Source organism: Pezoporus flaviventris, unplaced genomic scaffold (assembly GCF_033815535.1).
Source record: "Pezoporus flaviventris isolate CSIRO_AGI_PZ_B2104156 unplaced genomic scaffold, CSIRO_AGI_Pfla_v1 ptg000213l, whole genome shotgun sequence".
NCBI lineage: Eukaryota > Metazoa > Chordata > Aves > Psittaciformes > Psittacidae > Pezoporus > Pezoporus flaviventris.
Window position 1 is genome coordinate 11738005 of NW_026892761.1, and position 25836 is coordinate 11763840.

At 42.3% G+C, this 25836-nt stretch overlaps 1 protein-coding gene across 5 annotated transcripts in view; it reads left to right on the top strand.

Moving 5' to 3' along the window:
• Positions 1-25836, top strand: part of CDH4 (cadherin 4) — a 458588-nt gene that overhangs the window by 411800 nt on the left and 20952 nt on the right. For all 5 annotated transcript variants that reach the window (XM_061441907.1, XM_061441909.1, XM_061441910.1 and 2 more), the window contains 2 exons: positions 1964-2101; positions 22014-22199. In XM_061441907.1, the coding sequence (XP_061297891.1) occupies positions 1964-2101; positions 22014-22199 (324 nt within the window). The remainder of the gene's footprint in view (positions 1-1963; positions 2102-22013; positions 22200-25836) is intronic.

A 25836-nucleotide genomic window follows, 5' to 3' on the forward strand; every position in this document is an offset into this window, starting at 1 on the left:
CACTGCGGTGAGCAACGTTAGAGATGGCTTTGCCATCTAAATGCACTGTTGAAATGGTATCTCTCATGTGGGCCTCTGACCTGATTTTCTCATTTATGTGGGATCTGATTGCTCCTGGTTTTGTTTTCTTTTTTTAAACATTTTCCCCCCTCTTCTAAGATTTAAACCTAATTTGTCTCACAAGGGTTTGGCCTGTTAGAGAATACTTCTGTCAGCCTCCCATGTTGACTGTAAAAGAGAATACGAAAGGAAAAGCGAAATATGAAATAGAAATTACACTCACTAGTAAGGACATTTCTGTTTTTCAGTTACCCAGTGCTTTACGAACGTAGTAGTGAACAGCAACCCTTTGTGTGAGGAAAACCAAAGGCTAACAATAGTTTCTCCCTCATGTTCTATTGTACAAGGTGGCAAGAGATAATGGAAGTGCATTTCCATAATATATTCCAGTTGCAAGTTGCTGATGGATCCCTGTATGTGATGGGTTGTCAATTTAGCAGGTTAATATCTGTCAGTTAAGTCCTGGAATCAAGGTAAAGTTGAAATTTAGATCTCTGTTATTCTAGCAACTTGGAAGAATTATAGTATTAAGCCAATTACAGCACCTCAAGAATGTTTATATAGGAGTGGAGAGACCTAATAGACCTGATTCTTGTCTTTGGAGATTTCAAAGGACGTTTGACATTTTATCCAGGCTTGTAACATCGGCACAGGAAAGGAGCAGCCCTCGAGACCCTAAGCTGTGTTCTGAGAGCAGAAACAATCCAGCATCGAGGCAGTCTGTCCTCACAGCAAAGTCCCTCCACTTGGCTTTGCAAAAAACTTTTCCTGCATAACGTTGTGCCTCGGTTTGGTTCTTCACACCCTTCAGGCTCTCTGATGTGCCCTCAGATCTGCTTGCTCCTTGCACCCCAGCTCACATCTGTAATTGCACCTTAAACCTTAAGGAAGAGAGTGTAATGTGTAGTTTTGCCCTGAGTCACACTGATTTTGTTGTATCCCTTCCTGGTTCTTGGCACATCACTCTGCCTGTATTTCAGGAGAGGATCTTTGCTTTCATACCCACCTGGGAAGTGCTCTGCATACCCTGAGCAAGACACAAGTAGGCATCAATAGTAAATTCTGCTGATCCAAATGAAACGGTTCTTGTTGAGGCCAGTTTTAAAGATGAGAAGGCTTTTTGTGGAGTGGGCAGATATTCCAAAGTCAAGAGACATCCTAGGGAGATGTACACACATGCAAGCTCAGATGCCCTCCTCTGTTTTATTCAGGTCTGTTTTCCAGTCACATTGACACAGTGTCTTTTAGAAGATCTTTAATGGGTGATTTTTATGGCTGGCTCTGTAAGGCTTTTTCTTTAAGAACCCGGTTGCTTGGGGTGCTCAGGAATTTGCATCGGTTCTGCTGAACTTCTCTTTATTGCACTGAATATTTTATTTTTTTATTTTTGTTTTTCATACTGGATTAAAATTCTCCTTATTTACCAAGATTGTGTTAAGGATTGAAACATGGGGAGTATTTTAAGTATCAGAATGCTTCGTGGGCATCGAACTGTGTGAGCAGAACGAGCTGGAGAGCTGCCACGTAATGTTGCTGTCAATTTGGGGAGTGTAATGTTCTTAGTGATGTTTTCGATGAAAACACATTAGCAAAATTTTTACTGGTTTTCAGAAGGCAGAAACTAATGTTGCTGAAAATGCTTAAAAACTAACAGAAATGTCTGTTTTGACCAAGGAATTTTGCCCGTAAGATGTTTATTTTCCCATAAAGTGGGTGCTATCCACCAATCTCTGTAAAAATACCTTCAAAAACCCAGACAATAATATCTGGGGTTTTTTTACTAAGATCTGGAATCTGATTAACTTCTTAGTGTGCGTAAAGATTGCACTTGTACGTGGAAAATAAACTAAAGCATTTTACAGGATGCATTTTTATTTCTAATCTTTTTCTTTTCATTTTCCAGAAAGTTCAGCAGTATATAGTCATTGTTCAAGCCACAGATATGGAAGGAAATCTTAACTACGGTCTCTCAAACACAGCAACAGCAATCATTACAGTGACAGATGTGAATGACAACCCACCCGAATTCACTACAAGCACTGTAAGTATTGATACATCAGCGCCATGATGCATGGACACATAATGCTTGTAATTCATGGATGTTTATATCCTTCATCTCTCTTAGCTGGTTTGGCAGATAGGAAGAATGTGATAGATAACCGTGGAACAAAGACTTTCAGGCGGAAAAAGAGGGGGGGGGAAGATAAGAATGATTCATGAACTAGCAAAACAATTTGGTGACCAGTTTTGCTAAGGGAGTAAAGAAGCTGAAATAACGTGGTAAACAGAGGATGTCTGAATACACCAAAGAGGATACAGTTGTTACACAACAACTGGCTATAGGCATATCAGAGTTATTATTACTTGTAGTGAAATCCTGAGCAGTAAGAGATATTTTAGGTTTACTATCTTGAATATGATTTCAAGGAAGCAGTAAATATTCTATATGGTAACAGGTATCCAGTAAAATCTGTACTTCATTGACAGCTCTAACAGATGTATCTGTGTGTGCTGGCAGTAAATGTGTAGACATTCTTCAGTACATCTGGTTTTAATCAGTTAAAGGTCTTTCTTATATTAGCACAGTATTTCTTTATTATGTCCTCATCTGCTCCCAGTTGCTATTACTGGGGGACAATGGGGAAAAAATAGACTGCAAATGACAGCTTTTTAAAGCTGGTTGAGGTAAAAATGAAGAGTTGGAAGTTGAAATGATAGGCTCTGGTTCTTTCCAGCCTTCTGATAAGACACAGACCATCTGAAATGTGCATAGCATGTAGACCTCTACTGCTCTGAGGTTTCTAAAATTGCTAATAAATGAGAAATCCACTGTCTATATTCATATGAGGGTCTACAAGGAGCAATAAATGATGTATCTTAAACTGATACCAAATCTTTAAAAATATGGCAAGTCTGACTGTGTAGTGCTCAAGTCACTGAGCATCCTTTGAGGAATCCTTTTGTTCTTTGTATTATTCTGAATTTTCATTCCACCTTAGAGGGTCTGCAAATACTTATTAACAAAATACTGAAATTTCCCCTTACAAACTATAAATACGTAGCGGAACTCAAGGCAGTCATGCAGAGCCCAGTTTATGCCACCGTGGACTCAGGTGTGCCCTGTGCCAGCTGTGGAGTCTGGGTCCTTCCCTCCCATTGCTATTGGGTCCTGTGCTCATGGATGCGATGTGCTCAGCTCCTGAGCAGTGCCAGAATTTTCTGACTAAGTGACTAGATTCCACTAAGTTCTTCCTGAACCAGAGAAAAACGGGGACCCAGCTGTTTTTCAGATCTGGGTGTCTATCTGCAGCCTGTGCATAGGGTGGGTTGACATGCTCTTTATACCTGTCATAGTGAACACACCGAGCTTTGTGTTGAAAAGTTATCGTTGAATATCTTCTTAAGTATGATGCATACAGTTGTGAAGAGCCCTAAAAATCTGATAGAAGTCTTGGGGCGTGTGCTCCTTTCTCCTTCCAGCATGGGATTGTTCTCTGGGAAGTTTTGTAGCGTCCAGTGTTAGAGCTTTGTGTCTCTCAGGCCATGGGACTCTTCACCACAGCAATAAGCATACTCCAGCTTCCTAGTGTTTGCAGGGGGACCTTATTCTGCCAGGTAAATACTACTTTAACTTGCATTTGAGTGAAAAAGGAATGACATCTAGTGGCCATGTCATTCAAGCACAGGTTGTTCCAGATGACCCAGGTTGCCTGATCTTTTCCAAGCGCAAGTCCGGAGCTGAGGCTTTGGGTAGCAGGATGAGTGTGTCGGGGTAGTCACACCTGCACATCAGTACCTTCTGGTAGGCAGTGTCCCTCCCGATGTGATGAATTTTAATGCCTTTCCAAAACACTTTCCAAAGCTGAATCTGATGCAGGTGAGATAATGGAAATTTCCTTTAAGGTGAATCCCGAGTATTTAATGTCTCTGAGTGTTACACGTGGAAGGAATAAAAACCATTAAGAGAATTACCCATAGGATTGTGTTAAATGGATTAGAAAACGCTACTCTTCCTCTAAGCAGGGTTGATGTGTAGCATTATTTATCTAATTTCAATCATTGAGGATTTTTCGAGAACCAAAGGGCTTTATACAGTAGAACATGAGACTTTATAAAGATTTGAAAACTAGTGGTGTTTTACAGTTATATTTTCTGATTCTGTGGAAACAAATATCTTTGATATATTCCCTGGTATAGGCAGGATGTATTTCACATGAGTATGAATGTATAATATGGTTTTCCCCTGACTGACAGAGAGAACAGTATCAGGCTGTCTCTATAAATCTGAGCTGAATCTCCTTGCTGTCCTCAAATAGGCTGATCTGCATTTTAGCACCTCTAAAAACCAGCAGAAATCTCTTTGCAGGAAATCCACAGCTCCTCAGAGGGTAAGAAAGCCCATGGTCTCTTTTAAGACTGGGGACTGTTTGGAGAGACATGGGATATCTATATTTTGAATACTTGTGTATTGAGATGCTGTTGTAAAAACAAAATAGGCTGAATAACTGAAACTGTGGTTTGCTCTTGGAAAGCTGCCAGACGAAAGGAACTCGAGGAACCGTATTCAGCATAGACACATACAAAGGCCCACCCTGTAGTGCTCCTAAATTACCTGTCATTCACCCAGGGTGGGTTTAGACTTAATCGTTTCTGGGTAAGAATGTAGCTCAGGCGGACACTGCATCATGCTGGTGTCACAGCTCATGGATTCAGCAGCAGGAATTAATGTTGCTGCATAAAATTTAACAACAGGACGGGAGAGAAGAAAACAGCCACTGGGATGGCCAAGGAAGTCAGGTCACGTCTGCAGCTGAGCACACTGTGCAGGGGGAGAAGAGACCTGCATGCACAGACCATGTGAAAGTTTAGACACAGGCACACAAGTGACAAAATGCCACATTGACAGGGTAACCAGTGGAGGTGTCTTAGCTAATGGACATCCAAAATACCAGATGGGCTGTGATCAAGTGTAGTGCTAGATAACAAGTGGAAAAAGAGCAATAAAGTGACACAGAAGGTCCTTAAGTGTACAAGTAGAAGATACTCCAGTAAAACTCCAGAAAGATTGCTTGCTTACATGAAAATAGTAAGATTGATGTGGATTTCACACCCTCTAGAACATCACTGGAAAGGCTGGGGGAAGATCCTGCACAACAGCAGGGGACGAAACAGCCCCAACTGAAATTATACCGGGAGGTGGGAGGAATCACAGTCTCGAAGTGAAAGCAATTTTAAACTAAAGCCAACTGTTAACTTGAGTGCAGTCTCCATCAGCAAGGGGCATTGACCAGTCCTGGAAGTCACAACCAGGACTACCTGCGTTGAACTGTGAGGTGCTGGGGCACGGTGAGGGTGATCTCCTGTAATCCTTTCCAGCTCTGTTTATTGTGATGGTGAATGTTTTCTTACCTGTGATGCTTTCTGGCCATGCTGAAAAGCATCAGAGAGCTAACAGTGAGGAAATCTCTCTCTTTCACGAGAGATCCATGAGTCCCAGATCAGAAAGCAATCAAATCTGCATCAGGAGAGTGGAGCATCCTGTGAAACACTGTTAGCATCATAGGCTGCTATTCTGGGCAATTGTAATGATTTAGTCCAGGACGGTGACCCAGAGAACACTGTTGTGGACAGCTAAGGGATTTCAACGTGCTCTTTGCATTGTGTTCTTCGTGTGACATTGTTGCTTACTGGTGTAACATAGTGACATTTTGACAGGGCTGTGTTACAACAGCTTTGTAGGAAGCTTTATTGGGGAAACCGGCTCCATTCCTCTTACAAGATAATGGAACTGGTATCAGTGTGTCCTCCCTTATACAGAGCCCTTGTTCCTCCTAACAGGGTCATGCCCTCTGACGTGTTTTAATTATGTGGAAATTCCTCAGCCTCCCTTCAAATATTTATCTCTCATGTGCAGGCGAGTTGCATTCTCTCCGTGTTAATACAGATCTGTAGCTGAGCCTCTGGCCAGATGCTCATCTCAGATACAGGGGGGCGCAGTGAAATTAGTATTTCAGAGATTAAAAGTCAGCTGAGACAATGCTGGATAGTGTCGGGTGAGATTTTGTGTAATGTGGGAGCATCTTTTTTGCTCACAGAAGGAATGCCTTTAATTCCAGTGAACTCGTATCAGGTAGGATGCTTTTTCCAGGCTGACCCATGATACTGTTAATGGCCATCCAGGGGTTTCCACTTTACCTAAGGAAATTCATAATCAGAGGGGAGGAGAAGTGAAAGAAATCCATGCCTACACTTGGCTCATACAAAGTCTATTTTTATCGTATTCAATCAGGAACAATCAGGCGCCGAGAGGAGACGCAGATGAATTTGCATGATCAGACTTCTGTGTCTTAAATGTTAATTAAAAGTTATTTTAAATTTGCCTACTGTGCAGAACTTGTTTTTATAGTAGCCTGTGTAAGGGAAATATTATTTTGCAGGGCTGAAGTGCTTGTGATTAGTTGAGGTTGTGGGTTCTTGGGAAAACCTGCCTGGCAATCAACATCTCCTTTAAAAAAACAGAAAAGGAAAGAAAGGAAGGGGAAAAAAGAATCTGGGTTATTGAAGTTCTTTAAGCTCCTGAGCCTTAGGAGGTCTTATTTAAAGCTACTTTAAAATTTGCCCTTTGGCACTGCTTTGAGAATCTCCTCTTCCAAGGCTGAATCCAGTGGAGTATGTTTTAAAGAGGCAGCTCTAGGACCACATCCCCTTCACCACGCTGCTTCACTGGCTAATCTGGGCACTGAATTACATTAGGAACAGCTCTAAAGGTTTAAGAATGGACTACTGGGCAGGGGTGGATGCTTCCCAGCTCACAGTGCCCAGGCAGCATTGACTCTTGCTGGCCTGGCAAAAACAATCTGATCAAAGGCTGGCTGTGAGCTCAAAGCAGAGCACCTGGTACAGAATAACACCCTGTGTACATAGAGGCTCATATTCTAGCAGAAGAGCATGTATAGCTGGGTAAGATTAACCTAGTTACGAAGTGGATTTCACTAGTCATTGGAGGAGCAAGTACTTGTTGCAGGTACATTAGAAAAATCAGTTCTTGCCACTTTTTAACTGGGCTGTTTAATTGCGTCAGATCAGACTCGTCTCTGGCTCCTACAGTAACTCTGAGTTAGTAACCAGGCTTGTACTGGGCTGAATCAGCCAGCAGTGAAATCTGCAGTTGAAGAGCTTGTGGCTTCATGGGCAAAATGCCATGGAGACCCAGGTTAAATGAGCTTTCTGGTTTTGGCGTTGCACTGCCAAAAATGCCTGACCTTTGTCTGACAGGTATTCTGGCTGCACTGAGTACCATGGAAAATGCTGCTGAGCCCACACTGGGAAATGCTTTGAAATTTGAAAGTGAAGCAGGCTCTCAGTGCAGTACTGCCATGCTAGTGTTGGCCCTTACCATAGCTCTTCTTTCTCTCATGTTGATGTTTCCTTCCCATTTTCTCTCCCATCTCCACCCTGATATGCTAGTGCCTATTGTTTGGTGAAGCTGAACAAGCCAAGCTCCTCCAGCCCCTTGTTACATTACAGCTTTCTGTTCCCCTGCTCATCTTGCTGACCCTGCTGTGCTCCAGGCTCTGCTCAGATATCTTTCTTCTGACCCAATTTGTATATAGTAATCCAGATAAGATTTTTTTCAGTGTCTTGAACAAGAATTCTAATATTTCTTAGAATCAAATATGCCTTTTTCACAGCTGTGGCATAATGCTGGCTGAGTCCTCCTGCTCTGTGAATTTGCCAAGACTGTGGAAGAGCAAGCAAGCATAAATCAAAATTGTACTCCTTGTTCTGCATGCATTTCTTATGATGTCAGTTGTTTGAGGACAAAAGTATAGCTGTGCATTACCTAATGCAAGAGCAATGCTATCCAGAGCTGCAGAAATAGCTGGTGTGAGCTGTAAGAATGTGACTTTGCAAGTGGCAAACTTGGGGTGAAGCTTCACCTCACCTTTGGCCCCACAGCTGAATCCTGCTGAGCTCTGGTTTCAATGGAGAGTTCAAAAATAGCAAAGCAGCAGAGAAAACCCTCAGCTTTTCCTTCAGGCTGCAAGATACCGACTTCCAAATGAGTGCGATGCAAAGATGTAAATAGGTCTAGTTTGGAGAAAGGATGTTTAATGGAGGTAGGAAACCAAAACTGCAAACCAAGTCAGCCTGACAGTGGTTTGGGATTTCCTAAGCACATTTATAGCCAGATGTATCCAGAAGCATTCAGTACATGTGAGCATTATGAGAAATCCCTTTTACATGCATGCTTATGTTTTACAAATTAATCTTATGCTGTGAAGGGAGAATCCAGCAGGAGCAGGATTTCAGTGGGACTTCCTGCAGACTGCAAAAAAGGACCAGGATGCCTTCAAAGGGCTTCCTGAAACGTGGTCTTACCACACTGATCCAGGAAAAAAGAACAGTAGGAGTGGGTAGCTAACCATCCCCCAGGACCAGGACACATGTCCAGGCCTGGAAAAATCAAGGTCTTAAATTTTCAGCCCAATTTCTGTATGCAGTTGCCCATTCAGATCTCACAGTCCCCATCATTACGTCTGTGCCATTCAGAAAGTCTACAGTGGCATTTGAATATAGATTAGCCTGGATGATGTGGTATTATAAAATCATCAAAATTACGCCCTTTGCATAATTTAGAGGCGTTTGTCATAAGAGGCAGAAATCGAGTTGAACAGCGTAGGCCAGAGCTGGCAAGGGGAAAGACCTAATATTGTGGTGAGCAAATGTACAGGACTGGGCTCCTCTACAAACTCGGGAGCTCTGACCAGTCCTGAAGACGGGCTTTATCGTTAGAAATCAGTTGTGCTTTCATGGGAAATCCCAGGTGACTGTGTTCACTTGCAATATTCCAAGCTCAGGCAAACTACACAGGGAAGCTTGGGTTGTTACAGAGCTGTCACCGTGTAACTGAAATAAATTGTTATATTCGAGTGAATCACATATGCCCAGTAGCATGTGGGCACATGAGCATCTACTTAATAATGTGTGTATTTCAATTAAATGTATAGTTGGTGGAGTCTTAAAAACTACATATCAGTTTGGTGTTTCTAAATAAGAACTGGGTGTTTATAAATTGAAATGGGCTTTCTGCCTCTCACTGCAGCTCCTGATGAAAACCTTTCTCATGAGCAATGAATTAGACTAAGGATGTTAGGTCAAGAGGTAGCATTAACAAACAGAGGGAGCACAAGCAAAAACTATTCTTTCTTCTCATCCTGTTGCAGCTTTGCCCAGAACTTGCCATGCAAATGCCAGGAGCTTTACTGCCCCAGATATAGCCGTGGTTAGGGAAGTATTTACGTCTTGATAGAGGTGACTTACATCATCTGAATCAAACTGACCTTTGGAGATGGATCTCTACCTAAGTGCAAAGCCTGCCCAGCAGAGCTTCAGAACTGTGCTGCCCACACAGTTTTGATTCTGATAAGGAATGAGTGAGCTCCCAATTCGGGGTGCAGATCTTTTGTGAGCAGTGTGGCTCTTCCCAAGCACAGCATCTTTAAGTGCCTGGAGGCCCTTTCAATGCCGTGCTATGGAAAACAAGACACGCTGCATGCTCTCCTGTGGATACTCAACTTTTGCTCTTTATTTTGTCACCTCTTTCATCTGAAATGAAAGATATTTCTCAGTTTATGGGAAAACAAAAATTCCTCATGTCTTAATAAAAAGAGCATCAGCCCCTTCTGTGATTTCTGCTAAGTCTTTACACCAGTGTAGCACAAGACAGAAAGGATGAAATGCCTTTGAGCCTACTTAGTGTAGTCTGCAAGATGGATAGAGAGATATAAAGATGTATACCTACAACTACACAAATACAGATAAGCATATAGCTAGATTCAAAGCATAGATAGATACTGATATAAGGCAGGCAGTCATCAATAATATCGAAGTCTCTACTCCCACATAAATTGTGTCTTATATGAATTATTCCATTACATAGTGTGGGTATATATGCATTCATATAAAAAATTGTGGTCTCCTTGATATAAGTCTCTTACTAATAGACCCCATTAATCAAAACCTAAATTTACAGTGGCTTTTGTTTTGTTTATTTCCTTTCAGAGCATTCATTTTCAAATTATCACCAAATTGATCATGTACAGTGCTTTAAACCTACTGCCATTCAGTGAAACAGTTCTGGTTCCTCACCATCACACTGAGCTTTAGTTATTAAGGCACAGTTCAAGGCTCTGCTTAGCCTGATTCTGTCCTGAACCTAATTGGAATCAGCTAGATTCTTCCTTGTAAATGGGTCAGTCACAGAGAAAAGACATCAAATGTAATCTTGAGATTGGAAAAAAAAGAAATAAAATAAATAAAAAGAGAGAAAAGGAAAAAAAAAAAAAAGGATAATTTTGTTTCTCTTCACTGCTACCTGCCTGGTGGTTAAAAGAAGGATTAAAATGAGGTCATTAAACTTTCCTTGGAGACGAAACCCAGACCTCAGTGGTAATATGATTAATCAAATATAAAAGTGAAGCTACTCTGAATGAATAACTCATTTTTATAAAATATCTAATTACTGAAATGTCGTCTGCAGCAGAAAAAGAAGGGGGGGGGGGAATTAATTGCAATAACAATTCAAGAAGATAAAGTTTTTCTGAATTAGGTCTACACAAGAAGCTAAATTGAGTTGATTAAGTAATTTTGGTTTCAGGAACACCCTTGATGGAAGTTAGAAGTAATGAATTTTTCAGACTTTGGAGTTTAAAATTGCCAAAGACCAGTGATTTACCAAATGGGACTGATAGTTTCATTACAGATTCCAGTTTTCTGTCGCAAAAAAAATAAGAAAGGGAATAGGAAAAAATACTCTATTGGTGTCTCTCAGATTGAACACGTGTACTGCTCAATGTAAAATCAAGAGTAATATAACCTCTTCTCTCCATGCTAGAGAGCACAATCTCAGCCTGTTAGAGCTACAGCACCACAAAAGAGGTAGAGCCCACACTGTTGCTCATGCCCTGCTTCTCAGTACCTAAGTAGTAGAAATCCAGGATTTAAGAGCACAGCCTCTGCCTCTGTACCTTATAAATTATTAACCCACCATAATGTACAGCAGGATGCTTTTCTTTCTTTACAGTGCTTTCAGGTAGCTGTCGTTGATGGCGTTGAGAGGCATGTGTCTATCCATCATCAGCATCATAGTGATAGGTGATAATTTGTTATGACATTTGATTGTCCAGCCTGCTGTTTTGCTGGTTTATGCAGTCAGGTTCATATTACCAAAACACAGATGATACCTGTACAATGCTGAGGCCACCCCTGTCCCATGTGGTACGACGGCACCTATCAGCTATCACTTGCTATAACCCATTAGTCATCAGATGTTTCATTTGCAACAGCTGGCAGTGCTGTATCTCCTGGTACGATGTCTCATTTAGCAGGGACTTCTCTCCTTCTACTTCCCTGTTTAATATGTATGAGATCTGGAGGGAGAAGCTGTAGACCACATCGTCAGACTGTGCCTTCAGTAGTGCTGTGGAGGAATTGTCTAGAGAGAAGGAGATGCCAGGGCACACGTGAGATACGTGCGTGCAATGAGGTGTGACACAGCCAGGTGTCACTGACAAAATCTCTGTAGTCAAAAGAAGTAAACATGTACAGAGAAATATCCTTCCTACTCTGGGATGTGCTGTGATGGAGACCACTGTGGTCTCTACCACCTGCTGCATGTGTGTGGGTTAGACACCATTCCCATAATCCCTGGTGTGTCAGTCAAGATAAAATTTCAAGGAGAAATCAGACACTAATGCTCTTGTATCTCATGTACCTACCCATGCCAGCATTTCTTATCTAGCATTTATCCACCTGTAGCATTTCTCTCAAATTTTAATGATTTTGTATAGATTGTGGGCCTCTTCCTACTTTGGGATTTGTATTAAATATCCTAATTCTCCTCTTGAGGCCAGACCTGGCCTTGGAGGGCCCAGTTCAGTTGCCTGACTGTGGGCACCCAGCACCATCCAGGACGTCCACACAACCCTGGCAGGTACATCTCCACATCTGCCAGATGTCCCGGGCAAATACGCATTTGTAGTGGATTATTTCATTATCTTAAAAATACACAGCATCTTGGGCACTGATGTGAGGCTGAGACATTTAAATGCATTTTGTAACTCCACTACAGGAAGGCACTGAAATAAATCCCCTTCTGAAGTTGGCTAACTTCCTTGGGTCGGCAGGATTTTAATTCTTCAATATTCTGTTGCCTTAAAAATAGTTGCTTCCAGGGGATGTCATTTTAAGAGGATATATATCTGGAATTTCATTAAGCACATTTAACTTATGAAATCTTTAGTGACATGCTGGGGGGAGGGAGGGAAGAGATTTAGCAAAGGATTTGGTAGTGCTGTGAGTTTTCTCTTATCAAGTATTTCAAACTGTCCAGGATGTCTTAGCACTTCCCAGTTGTAGAAGAAAGGGTCAGAACACAGAGAACAGGCAGAGCTAAAATCATAGAGAATGGTTAAAAGGTTTCTGAAAGGGGTTTTGAGTATGGTAGAGTTTTTCGAACCATTCAGCTTAATGCAGTAATATGCCAAAAAATAACAGAGAAGAAATGTTTCCCTTCCTACACTTACAAGTATACAGGGAGTCCTTCACTTCAACCCAGTATTCTCCCATTTCTCACTGCATCTCTCTTCTCTGCTACATGCACTTTGACTTTCTTGCTGTAAACAAGAAGAAGCCTCTTTCTCATGGCAAGTCTGATGAATTGCACAGCATTTAATTTAGTCTTCATTCTGTGCTCTGAATTACTGTAAGCAAGCAGGGATGCATTTTCCTGTAGTACCAGATTTTGGTCTAGTTGAAGATGTCCCTGCTCACGACTAGATGACCTTTAAAGGTCCCTTCCAACCCAAAGTATTCTACAATTCTGTGATTCTGGGGAGTACATCAGAAGGGGGGGTTGGAAGTGCAGGTTTCCTCTCTGCTCACTTCAGAGCAGTGCTGCAGCTGAATCATCTGGGTTTAGCCCTTCAGCAACCCCTGCAATGTGGAGACATGTCCCGCACTTATTCCCTTCCTGTAGAAACCACAGCACAGGGGTGCAGGTGGGAGCACACAGATCTTTCTTTACTCTCACCCCACCAATGAACATTGCCATTACATTTTATATAGCAGTAAGGAGATGAAAATTGATCATCAAGGCACCAGCTCATAATATCCCATCTTTAAACCATGGTAGCAGCACTTTTAGAATAAAACACGCTTCGGTGACTTTCTCCTACAAAGATGCTCTGTCTAGTCAATATAAACAATAACCCTGTTTATGACCAAACCCTGAGGGTTTTTCAGCACCTGATTATTGTGTTCAAATCTAGTCATAAAGAAAAAAATCCCCTTGTGTGCTAATTCTGAGACTAATCTGGAAACAACAGAGATTTCAGTTGCAGGGCAGAGGTTTGCACAGGAGTCAGTGTGCAGACTGGCTGAGCTGTGCTTCATGGGAAGCTTGTTAAAATTCTTAATACTGGGATTATAGCACACAAAAAAAAATTCAGTTTCAGTCCTCTTAAAATTCCCCCTTTCCCAAATATGTGTCTTCAGATCCCAAAGGCACACGAACAGCTTTTATATGCCTTAAAATCTAGGGGGAGGGGGAAAACTTAATTAAAAACTCATTATGAGGAGTGGGCAGTTAATAAGAAAATCCTAAACCAGAATTATCAGCTTAAGGCCCTTCTTTATGAAATGTTATTGCAGGTGCCTGAATTAAAACGTCCTCTTCTGTGCACATTTCACCAAGAAATACAGAGTCAGAGCTGTGAAGTGTGTTTTGCTCGCTTAGGAGCTGAACTCTGTCGAGCGGTTTTTGTCAATCTGGTTTACATGTAAATGAGGAAAACTGTTTTCAGAGTTTTGTTCAAAACAGGGGCGTTATTTGGTACTTTGTAGTGTGAGGATGGAGAAAGAAATGTGAGGCTTGACGTGCCATCAAATAAATTCCATCCACTTTTAAGGAAGGTAGTTATTTTGGAGAGTAAGTGCGAACAAGGCAGTCTGCATGTTGGGAAGCTCTCCTCCTGCCACGCTGGGTGATGCACAAGATGCTAGCACTGCTTTGGCAATTTAAAGTCACCGTATCTAAACCACAGTTGGCCTTTGAGATGGTGGGAGCTTCACAAATGGTTCGTTTGGCCTGTTTTTCCCCAGCTGTACAAACCTGTTCATGTTCCCCAGTTGAAGCCAACGTGGTGCAGAGCTTGGGGAGGAGCTGGTGATCGAGCTCATCATCTCCAGTGCATGAATCTCTGCCAGCATTCCTGTCTGGGAGCTTTTCCATCTCAGTAGCTCAGCAGGGATCATAGGGCTACATGGCAATGCACTAGGGAGATCAATAGACTAATCCAGGCTGAACTAATGGATTTATCAAGTAGCACATGAATTAATGATGTTTTCAGGATCCTGCCCCAAAACAGGCGGCAAAGGGCAGGACATGGTTCCAACCCCAGTTCTGCAATTACATGGGCAAGTCCCTTAGCCTTTAGCTCTGCAGCTGAAGGGAAGCATAGGGCTGTCAGCCACTGTAAAGTGATAATGTATCTGTGCAAAACTGGTATGTTGTATAAATATATATATATTATTAAGAATGAGGCTTTGTAGGCAGTTCCAGCTGTTTTAAAATCTATGCCTCTATTTAAAAGGTAGCATTACTAATTACACGTGACAATCCAGTAGTCTGCAGAAAGTTATCAGCTACCTTTTCCTGCTGTTCATTTTGAAAGCAAGAAACAAAGGTGTGTTAGACAAGAGAGCAAATGAAATGTTCAGAGGATTCTTGTCTAAAACTGGAAAATAAAAGGCCTTGCTATCAGATCAGAATTTTAACATAGACTGTTTCCACTGGCTCCCGACATAAAATCTTTTATTGTTGAGTATAACCATTGTTAAAGGTCACTGTTGCAAAGGCCATATTATTTAGACGAGATGAGATCCCATTTTGGATAAATTCACAATTTTAGTTCCTAACAAGGAGATAGTATCAGGATTTGAATGTACAAGAGTGCCAGGTTACAGATTAAAGGCTTTTGTGTTCTGGAAACCACACTATGCCAGATTTCATGAGTTTCAGTGAGACGTGCAAGTCCCCAAAGTCAAGTAGGTTGATTAAAGTTGTTCTTTATAGCCTTTGAAATGAAGATAAAGTACTACTTTCCTACATGGGGTTAATGCAGAGTACTTTTTTTCTTGACAAGGCTATATGTCTTTCCAAGGGCATAATTTTAATCTCTTTTTTAAACCTTTCGTATGAACATTGTAAAAAGCTCCTTTGTGTTGTAATGCATTTTTACAAAATATCTAAATTCTATGCAAAGTTCAAACCTCATTTCATAAGATATATTTATCTGGCAATGATTATCTTGCAGCAGTATAGTGTCCTGTGTCATCAGTTCTGTGGCATCTTTTCATGCTGTCACAAGAATGTAACATCTGATAATGAAAAAAAAAAATAGTGCTCATTGTCAGACATGCAAACTTCTTTTTTTACCTTTAATATCCTTTTACTATTATGTGCTCTTGTCTCTGAACTCCTGGCAAGTACTCGAAGTGTCTTTGAACCAAGGCGAAACCTGCACGTTCCTTCCTCACACGAGAGAGTTTGAAATCAGACCATTTTCTTCTGCTGCTTCTGAAAAAAAAAAAAGGGTCTTGCTTTCTTGTCCTCTGTTCCTGTTTTGTCTTCATATTCAAAGAGGACATCTGGTAATTTAATCAAATCTAGTCATTATTTGAAGTCTTGAAATAGCAACACAAGTCAAGACAAAGCATGAAGCCCATGGCTATGATCAGGTGCAGGAACGTGATGGAGATTTTCTACACCCTGTCATAAGATCAGATTCAGAAGTGAAAAACTTCAGGTCCTGCTGTTGTTTTTCAAACTCATCCAGCAGAAGTGGAACCAGTGCATTGAGACCACGCTGAGCATCACCCAGCGTTCCTGTAGACACTCCCAATAAACAAGTGGGTGCACCGGCTCCACCGCACCATGGAGCTGTGAGAACTGCTTTGCAGGTAGGTGACGCATTTTAGTAGCACAAACCACTGACGATGAAGGCAGAACTTCCAACGCATCCTTTAAAAGTTGGTGAGCTAATTGCCATGTGTTTTTCTCCACTCGGCTGGGCAAGGCCGACTCCTGCCTGTCCGCAACGAGCTGGTGCCTGCAGCCCAAGCAATTCATTTCTGAATGAGCATCATGACAGCTGGGCCTCGTACCAATGGAGCAAAACTGTGAGCTGGCAAGAGTGCAGTGGCCACTTAGTAGAGAACATTTTGGGAAGCATTTGCCACATGTCATATAACTAGTCTGAAGTATAAGCATACATGGATGCACTGTGGAGTAGATCCAAGTGAACGTGAAGTTGAAGCAGGGACACTGCAGTGCAGGGCATGTTGTGGGCATGAGATAAAAAAAACCAGCAGTTAAAAGGTTTACAGAGGGGTTGCTGTTGGTGTAATGCCATGGGCTGCCTCAGAAAAAGTGAGTACTTAGTTCCTGTTGGTACTTAGAAGCTGGCACTTAGAAGGTGATGGTCATCTGCTATGAAGACAGGCTGAGAGAGCTGGGCTTGTTCAGTCTGGAGAGGAGAAGACTCTGGGGAGACCTTAGAGCAGCTTCTGGTGATTAAAGGGGCTGACAAGAAACCTGGAGAGGGGCTTTTGACAAGGGCATGTAGGGACAGGGCAAGGGGAAATGGCTATAATCTGAATGATGGTAGTCTTAGTGTAAGCATCTTATCTAAGGACTGTGAGGGTGGTGAGACACTGGCACAGGCTGCCCAGAGAAGCTGTGGCTGCCTCATGCCTGGCAGTGTTCAAGGCCAGGTTGGACAGGGCTTGGAGCAACCTGCTCTGGTGGGAGGTGTCCCTGCCCATGGCAGGGGTAGGGGCTAGATGAGCTTTAAGGTCCCTTCCATCCAGACCATTCTATGATTCTATGATCATTCAATGAGTGAGTATTTCTTTAATAAAATGTGATAAACAAGTGAGCATCTCAAATCTGATTTGCCAAATAGGTAGACTTTATACAGATCTTGGGGAGATTCAAGTGAGCTTGTGGTCTCTACTGCGCAATGACAATGGTGAAGAGAGAACCTGGAGGTCACTATTTGACTGCCACAGAAGCTGATGGCCAAGTCTGACCCATACAGTGTAGAGGGGTAGGATAACTTGCATCCTAGCACAGTCGTCTGTACAGCAAATGATATTGGAAATTAAAGGTCAGAGAATTGATAGTAAGGCTTAAGAAAACAGCAATTAGGCTGCTAGGAAGAAAAGCTAAATTACAAGTAGTAGGAATAGGGGGGATTTGGGGGGAGGAGGATTATTGATCTAAATATCAACTTGGCAGATACACAGAGTACAATCTAGAGGTTTTTTACACCTCTGGGCTTATTCAGCCCTCACAATAAAAAATGCAGGCCTATAAAGATGGAATAAGAAGCAATCAATTAGGATGGCATTTGCCTGTTTCCGCGCTGCGGCTAGGCAGGCCCATCACAATTAATGATTTATTAGGAGATTTTAATCTTTTTTTTTCCCATTTTACACAGATTGCAGCAACCAGACTGCAGTTGTTTATTAATTTCCCTGCTATTCAAGTGTCTTTGTTAAATATCATGCAGAAAAGGTAAGCAGTTGGCTCGCATGCCAGCACTTAGATAGCAGGAGTATGCCCTTAAGCATACTTGTGCCTGCTCCCAGTGTTTGCTGGTTTTCCTGGCTGCACCTCACCTCATATCCAGAACTTGCTGCATAACAGGGTAGCCTGGCCGCAGAAAGCAGTTGGAGATGGGACACCTCATGCCACTTGCTCACGAGTGCTCTCATTTCAGTTTCTTTCAACTTAGGGGACCTAGAGAGAAGATGCAGCACTTTGCAGCAGTTGTAGCTGTCAGGGTAAGGGCTCAGAGTCTAATAAGAGGACTGAGATGCCCTTATTCTTCTGCATTAATCTATATCTATAGGTCATAAAACACTATTTCTCTAGGCAATTCAGCCTCCATAAACCACTTCTGCCTGTAACAAATGTTGTATCATTAGCAAATGTTGGAGACAACACAAAAATCTTTCCTGCAGATGTTTATGTGATGAAGTCTGTGCTCTCACAGCTTTTCAGCAAAACCAGCTAGAAAATAAAGCAAGAACATTGGAAAAAAAGGAATTCCCTTTAGAAGAAAGCCTGGATAATTATCTTTGTATTCATCCATTTCCATGCCACGCCTCCCTAGGAGTGGGTGCGGTGAGCTAATTGGTTTTACTCTGCTGTGCATGGCTTCACCGCTCAGACTTCAGATTTATTGCACAAAGTCAAGCCATTGTGTCAATTCATCATTTGTCCCCTACATCAATCCCTTTCTCCTCCGGAGTGATATTTGTCTGCATGTTTATATGCTGTCAGGTACCAAGTGAGATGAAAGAAAACTCTGGGCTTAACCAATTTTAGTATAATCTGATTCAACCCGAAAGTCAGAATGAATTATTACCTTTCCAGCAAGACATGACTTCAGAAAGGCCAGCTGCAGAGGAATGAGAGAAGGACATATGCCAGCACAGGCTTTTATGGGAGGGTGTCTTGGGTTCAGCTGTAGCAGTCATTTTTATCCTCTTAGTAGCTGGTGCAGTGCTCTGGTTTCAACTTTAGTATGAGAACAACGCTGATAACACACTGATGTTTTTAGTTGTTGCAAAGTAATGCTTACTCCGATCAAGGACTTTTCAGTCTCGTGCTCTGCCAGTGAGGAGGGGCATGAAAAGCTGGGAGGGAGCAGAGACAGGACCCCTGACCCAAACTAACCAAAGGGGTATTCCATACCACAGCAGGTATAGAAACTGGGGGGGGAGGTACCCAGAAGGCCCAGATCACTGCTCAGGTCAGGCTGGGGATCAGTCAGTGGGTGGTGAGCAATTGTATTGTGCATCACTTGGTTTTATTGTTTTCTTTTCCTTTTCCCCTTTTAGTTTTATATTCTCTCTGCTTGTTATTTCCCTTATCATTATTATTATTGATGGCAGCAGCAGTGGTTTGTGTTATACCTTAGTTACTGGACTGTTTTTATCTTAACCCATGGGATTCACATTCTTTCAGTTCTCCTCCCCATCTCTCCTGGAGTGGGGGGAAAGAAAGGGGAAATGAGTGTGTGGCTGCATGGTTCTGAGTTACCAGCTGGGCTTAAACCATGACAGAGGGGAAAGAAAAAGACCCTATGGAATTTAAGGATTTAGGAACATACCAGGTTTAGAACAAATCCTTGTCTGAGAAGGGAGGTGAAGTGTGTAATGATCAGCCGTAGAAATCCCTCTGAATCGTCTTTAAAAAGGCACTCTGGAAATTAAAGTCTTCAAATGCAACAACTGAAAGTGAAGCTAAGTGAAATACAGGGGAATATGAGTAAATGCTACAGGTGTAGGTCAAGCACTGCTTTATCAATCTTATGTTTACTCCAGCAGCTCCTCCATTGCCCATTGTTTTACCTTGTTTAGATAGGTATGCTTCTCCTTATTTCAAAATCAGTTGTAATCTTATGAAAGAGAACTTACAGCACAGGGAGTGAAATAGTGAAAGATGCCATTGTTCATTATACTAAATTACTCCTGGGTAGGGAGGGAATGACATTAAAGAAGTGTGGGTAGCTTTGAGCTGCCATCCTTCCTTTAGTAGGTGTAATTTAATGTCATTAGTTAATTTTTATTAAAGGTAAAGACAATTGTGGACAACACACATTACAGCATTTACTTATAAGAATGATAGTGGGGGAATGTTAGAGGGAGAAAAGGCAGGCTCCAGTTTGGATTCCCAATAGGTGATGAAAATTGTTCTTCATGGTGTATCTCACCAAGATCTTTTTAACCTGAAGAGTTTTGGATAGCTCCTTTGATTCCAGTGAAGGTAATCTGTTCTCATCAGAAAAACATTTGTCTTTATAAGCGTAATTAATAGACAGTATCCACCCTCAGTGCTGCATAGGACTGACCATTCCCTAACTATACCTAATAGGCATCCTGGATTCCTCAGGGTATGGGAAGCACTGTGGGTTTCACACTGATAAAAAAGCTCTATATGCTGTTGGGATCTTTATCCAGGCTTTATATTGAGACGTGCTTGTGTATTATAATTTTTGATATATTTTAAAAATGTCTTGTAAACTGTCTTGGGTTGTGACCTGCTGATGGTGTTCAGCAGCCTGTAGGACTGGCTCTATTCAGTGTCTTAAATACAACTGGTAGCTTTCTCTTGATGAGTTAATTCTGTTTGGTTCTGCAAGGCATACGTTAGTAGTAATGGACAAAGAAATGTGGTCCTAGGCCAAAGGATTTGAGACAACAGCACACAGCACTTAACACCTTTGAAATTACAGTACAATAGCTTGATGTTAGTAGTGCAGCCACTTCCTAAAAGAGACAGGGGCTCATCAGCTTGTCAACCCTGGCATGCCATATGACATTAATTTAATGTAATGGCAATAACTAGTGGGGATTTAGCAGGAGACAATCCTGCTTAACTAATCTCCTTCAGTTCTTTGTAGCAGGTTTCAGACAAGATTGGTAATAGGAGTGCACATATGACATAATCTAATGGATTTTTCAAGAGGCTTTTGATGAATTTCCATATGATATTTCCCCTGCTTTAGCTGTGTGCCACAGAGATTCCAAATTGAGCAAGAAAATGGGTAAAAAATGAGTGAAATCATGGCAAATAAAGAGAGAAGAAGAGCTGTAGTGTGTACTGGAATTAGAATTATCCTGCAGCTTCCCACTGTTCTTGCCCACCACTCAGCATGGCTGGAGAAAGATGCCATCTGCATTCACTAATGAAAACTTGTTTAGGACAGGTGCATAACAGAAGAGAGGGCAAAATGCCACTCAGGATACCACTAAAGGGCAAATTTAAATTTCCATTAACATGAGGCAGATTGAATATTTTTGCTGTCGGTGGTAGAATAATATATACTAAATATAAGCACAAATAACTGAAAGACTCCAGTGGATGGGTATGTGGTACGAGTGGAAAGGGAGTCTTGTGCTAACAAAGGAATGATTTATTATCATTTACATAACCTGGCATTTGTGCACACCAAAGGCCAGGTTTCCAGTAGTGCTCTGCTCCTGCAGTTTGGGGCAAGGATTTCAGCTGCAGACTCAGAGCCAGCCGCTCCCATCATTTACCCAGTGTTTAATTTGCCATATGTCAATCAGAGTGTTCATTCACAAGTGCTGCTAATAGGCGATGCTGAGAGATGAGGACAGTTGAAAATCTGGGAATGTGTCTTACTGGCAGCCCCAAACACTGGAAGTATTCACAGGCCAGGATCCCTGATCAGCCGTATGATAAATCAAGGGCTGGAAAGCAGGAGAATGCAGCTAATGCATCAGGATACGCCTGAGTGGGACATGCTCCATGAAAATCAGTGCTAAATGAGAGAATTAAGCACCAGGAAAGGCTGTGGCAAAATCCCAAGAAACACTTCAAATAATGAGACAAAATCAAATCAAGGGCAAGAAAGAAAGAAAATTAAGTAAAATCACTGAAAAGCAACAAAATGCCATCAATGAAATCTGAGTGAGGCAAAATACCTCAGGTTAAAGGGACATAGTCATCCTTAAAAATGCACATTTTAGTCTGCCATTTTTAGATGCTGTTGACAATTAACTGTCTGATTACTGGAACTGAACAACAAAAGCATTTTTTGTTCATTTCTTTCAAGCATTTACCCAATCTTGGGCAATGGTTTGGTGATAGAGGTTTTTCCTCCCTGGGGTGGAGAGGTGAAACTAGGCTTTGAATGGTTTGGAAAAAATAGGAAAACCCGATGTGAGAAAGGGGTGTGTGGACCCCATTGGTCCTCTTCATGAGACTGATTTCCCAGTCAGCGTGCTGATGGAGAGGAGAGGTAGCTGTGAGGAAAGCTCCCATCATGACAGCTCCTGTCTTTTGTTTGCAGTATTCAGGAGAAGTTCCTGAGAACAGAGTGGAGGTGGTGGTGGCAAATCTGACAGTGATGGACCGGGACCAGCCTCACTCCCCCAACTGGAATGCCATCTACCGCATCATCAGCGGAGACCCCTCGGGCCATTTCACTATCCGGACAGACCCAGTCACCAACGAAGGCATGGTAACCGTTGTGAAGGTAAGCGGGACAACAAAGGAAATCCAGATTTGTCTGGATTTCTCTAGGCTAGCTAAGGCTACAGGAACTGCCAGAAGCCTGCAGTTATTTCATGGCTTCTCTACCCTGAAATGCAAGCACTCAAATCTGTTGTTTCCCATCTCTGCCCATGCAGGAGTCCTGAATACTTTTACTTCAACCATATGCTGCTGGTTCTGCGTTTCCCAACTCAGCCCAGCTCTCACCCTAAGCTTTCATGAAGCTGAAGGCTCTTCCCAGCCTCTGAGCCCAACCTCAGTGTCCTGCTTCTCCTTAGCTTTTTGAGCACTGCAAGGGGGAATGGCTCCTGGTCTGTGCTGCCCTGCCCTGCCTGGTGAGGTTAGGGCAGAGGCTGCACCTTCTCCTTCTTGGGCCAGAAAACTCCCCATTAGCTGTGAATCAGGGGGTAGTGTTTCACAGCAGGGAATCAGTCAAGTGATCCTCTGAGAAAGCAGGGAGTGCAGGAGAGATTTTCGGAGGAATGCATTTCCTGGCAACAGAAAGAAAGGAGAGATTTTCCTCCGAGTTGCTTGGCAGAAAAAACTTGGAGAAATTTTCCTAGTATGAAGCGATAAACACACAGTGTGGGGCATATCCTCAGCTCAGAATAGCTCCTCACAAGTGAAATACATTCCCTAGATCAGCAGAGGATCTTGTTGAAAGACTGTGAAATAAGACTGTTAAATATCCATCATCCCTTCTTTCCTCCATCTATTGCTTTCAGCATTAGGAGAGCTTGAGCCCTCAAGATACCTGCAGCAAGTATCAAATTCTGTTTCCCTCCTTGCCTCCAAAGAACATGACTTTATCCTTATCTGAGCATTCTCTTCCCTTTCAGTTACTGAGGCCAGCAACCCAGGCAGTGAATGTTTTTGCAGTCACTACACACAGCCAGAACATAACCAGAACCATTCAGAGTTCACTGAATCTCTTCCCGGATAAGATGGCTGTGGATGCTCCCTCTGACTACCAAAAAAAACAGAGGCACCACAAATAGGCTGCTGGGGTCTTTAAGAGCTCGCATGACATGCACTGTGCACTGCATCTGGAAAACATAATACACGTTGAGATGCATAAAGCCTGCATCGTGTGATAAGTCTGGCCTTCTCTAACAGAAAGTTTTAATCAACAACATAGGATGAAACACTAATGTTTAAAGAGCAATGTGATTTAAAAACAGCTCTGTGGTGCAAAAAAAAGAGCCCTGCTCCCTTGTAGCTAATAACTGGCAGTCATTCTTAATACACATAGCTTGGGTATTAGGAAAAATGACATCAGTGAAATGCCAGTGAGGTTACGCTGGTAGGAACGTGTGAGCTTGTCCTGCTCTCTGACCCCCGAGCTATGTGTGTGTGTCTGCAGATGCCACTTTGCTGAAACTTTAAGGGAAACATCATCTACCTGCTAGATGATATTTCATCAGGGTCCTTTTATTTGCCACTCTTTATTGCTTTGAAATGATAGTTGACAGCCTTACCTGGTGCAAGGTTACAAAACCTCTTCAAGCTTAGCAGTGGTCCTGGACACCCATGTGTATGGATGCATATGTGCATGTAAGTGTACACATATCCATATATATATATATATATATATATATATTGCTTAAACAGAAAACATTCAACAAAGTAAAATGCAAGAATTTAACTTCCAGAAACATCAGCAGCCAGTCTGAAATTGAAGTGCAATGTTTTCACTGGGAGCAGGGGAGGGCCCCTTAATCTAGTAGAGTGTCAGGACTGTAGTTTAAAGGCAGATCAGAATGAACAACAGGGGATTTACATGATCATCACTACTACACAAGGACTTCTGCATAATGAGCCATCCCTTATTCAGAACTTGCAAGGAAAAAGCAGGAAGGATTTGCCAAGACACCACTGATGCTGGTGTTGCCTTTCCACTGCTGTGTAACCCACCGTGATCACAATGCAGAGAACCACAGGAAAATCCACCATTGTCAAGCTGAGCTCAAAGCTTGAAATTGCATTAAATGTCTTCACTTTATATCCTCACCTGATCCTCCTGGGCACCCCGAGTTTCCTACCCTTATCAACCCAGGAGGCTTTCTAGTGTATTTTCAGCAAGGAGAATGAGTGAAATTGCTTGTGATTAAATTTTCATGGTGAAGAAGGGAAGACTCTTAGGATTCCACCTTCCTCTTTGAAATATTTTGTTCTCTGTTAATAAGTGAACATGCTTAAAGATTTGGGGAACGTATGCACATCAGAGTGGGTGGCTGATCAGAGCGTGTTCTTTGTGGTGTTGGAGCAGACTCTTGCTGGTTTGATCACTGATGTAGATTGAAAACCCAGGTAAAAAATTAAGTCAGGTAATGAACCTTTTATTTACAGACCTTACATGGGTGGTTTTTTATGTGGCTCTTTGAAGCTGCTCATTGTAACTCCCCACTCCTACAAGCAAAGGGGTTTGCATCTGAGCTATGGCAGTCACAGAAAAGTGCAGAGAAGGATGTTTTGTGAAGAATCCCACCCCTTCACCAGTAGTTTCGGGGTCAGAAATGAAGGGCCAAAAATGTTTCCAAACCAAGAAGCCTCTTGGAGTTCAGATGATGCCCTTGGCAGGCAGGGCATTTTTGTATCCACCCTTGGCAAAACCCCAGCTCCAGTCAGTCACCAAAAGTGTAGTATTTCCTTCTTCTGTTCATGCCTTTCCAAACCATTTTCATAACTGTGCAAGACCCTGATCTTCAAAGAAAGCCTCGATCAAGGGGAGAGAGAAACTTCCCACTCAGATGAGACACCGCAGAGTCTGAAGACAATCTCCCAGAGCAGCAGTGGCTGCCCTGTGGCAGCCAGCTAAGTAAAATGGTATTATAAACTCTGCATGCATCAGAGCTCTGAATTTCTAATGGAGATACTTCCAAGGCTTCAGTTATTATTTGCCTCAACAATAACATAAAAAAAAATTTGTTCACTTTAGTTAAAAATACCTTGAGAAAAGGAGGACACCTGGCTTCACTCTGCTGCAGCCAGGTCAGAGGCGCTATTGAAAGAGGAGGATGTGCAGCATCTCCAAGGGGATGTTTCAGAGCAGTTGGGCCAGATCAGATGCTGAACATCCATCAAGGGGTATCTGCAAAGGTGCTACTTTTTAATTTCATGTTATGTAGTGGCTCTATGGGGTTTTTTAGGATCCTGCTGTCATAGAATCATAGAATCATTTAGGTTAGAAGATCATCAAGTCTAACTGTTAACCCAGCACTGCTAAGTCCACCACTAAACCATGTCCCTAAAACCATGGACTGATGAATATGTAGCATTTTCAGTGAGATGCATTAAAATGTAAGGGTTAGTGGTGTGAAGAGCAGAGAGTGCTCTGTGCGCCATTAGGGAGGCAGTTTTAGGGAGCAGAAGTATGAACTGTTGTGGTAGAAATTGCTTAAAATGGTGCAAAAGAAGTTTTGCTTAGGGCTGGACTGTGTCTGGCTGCAAGGGGCTTCTGTCCCACTAGGGACAATAGCACAAACACTGCCGTGAAGGCACCAACTCTTGATTTTACCTTGTACTTTTGACAACAAAGTATGTGAAAGGGGACTCGGACATGGAAGAGGAGGCAGATGGTCTCTCTCTTGCAGACTGAAATGCTGTGGGCACCGCCACCA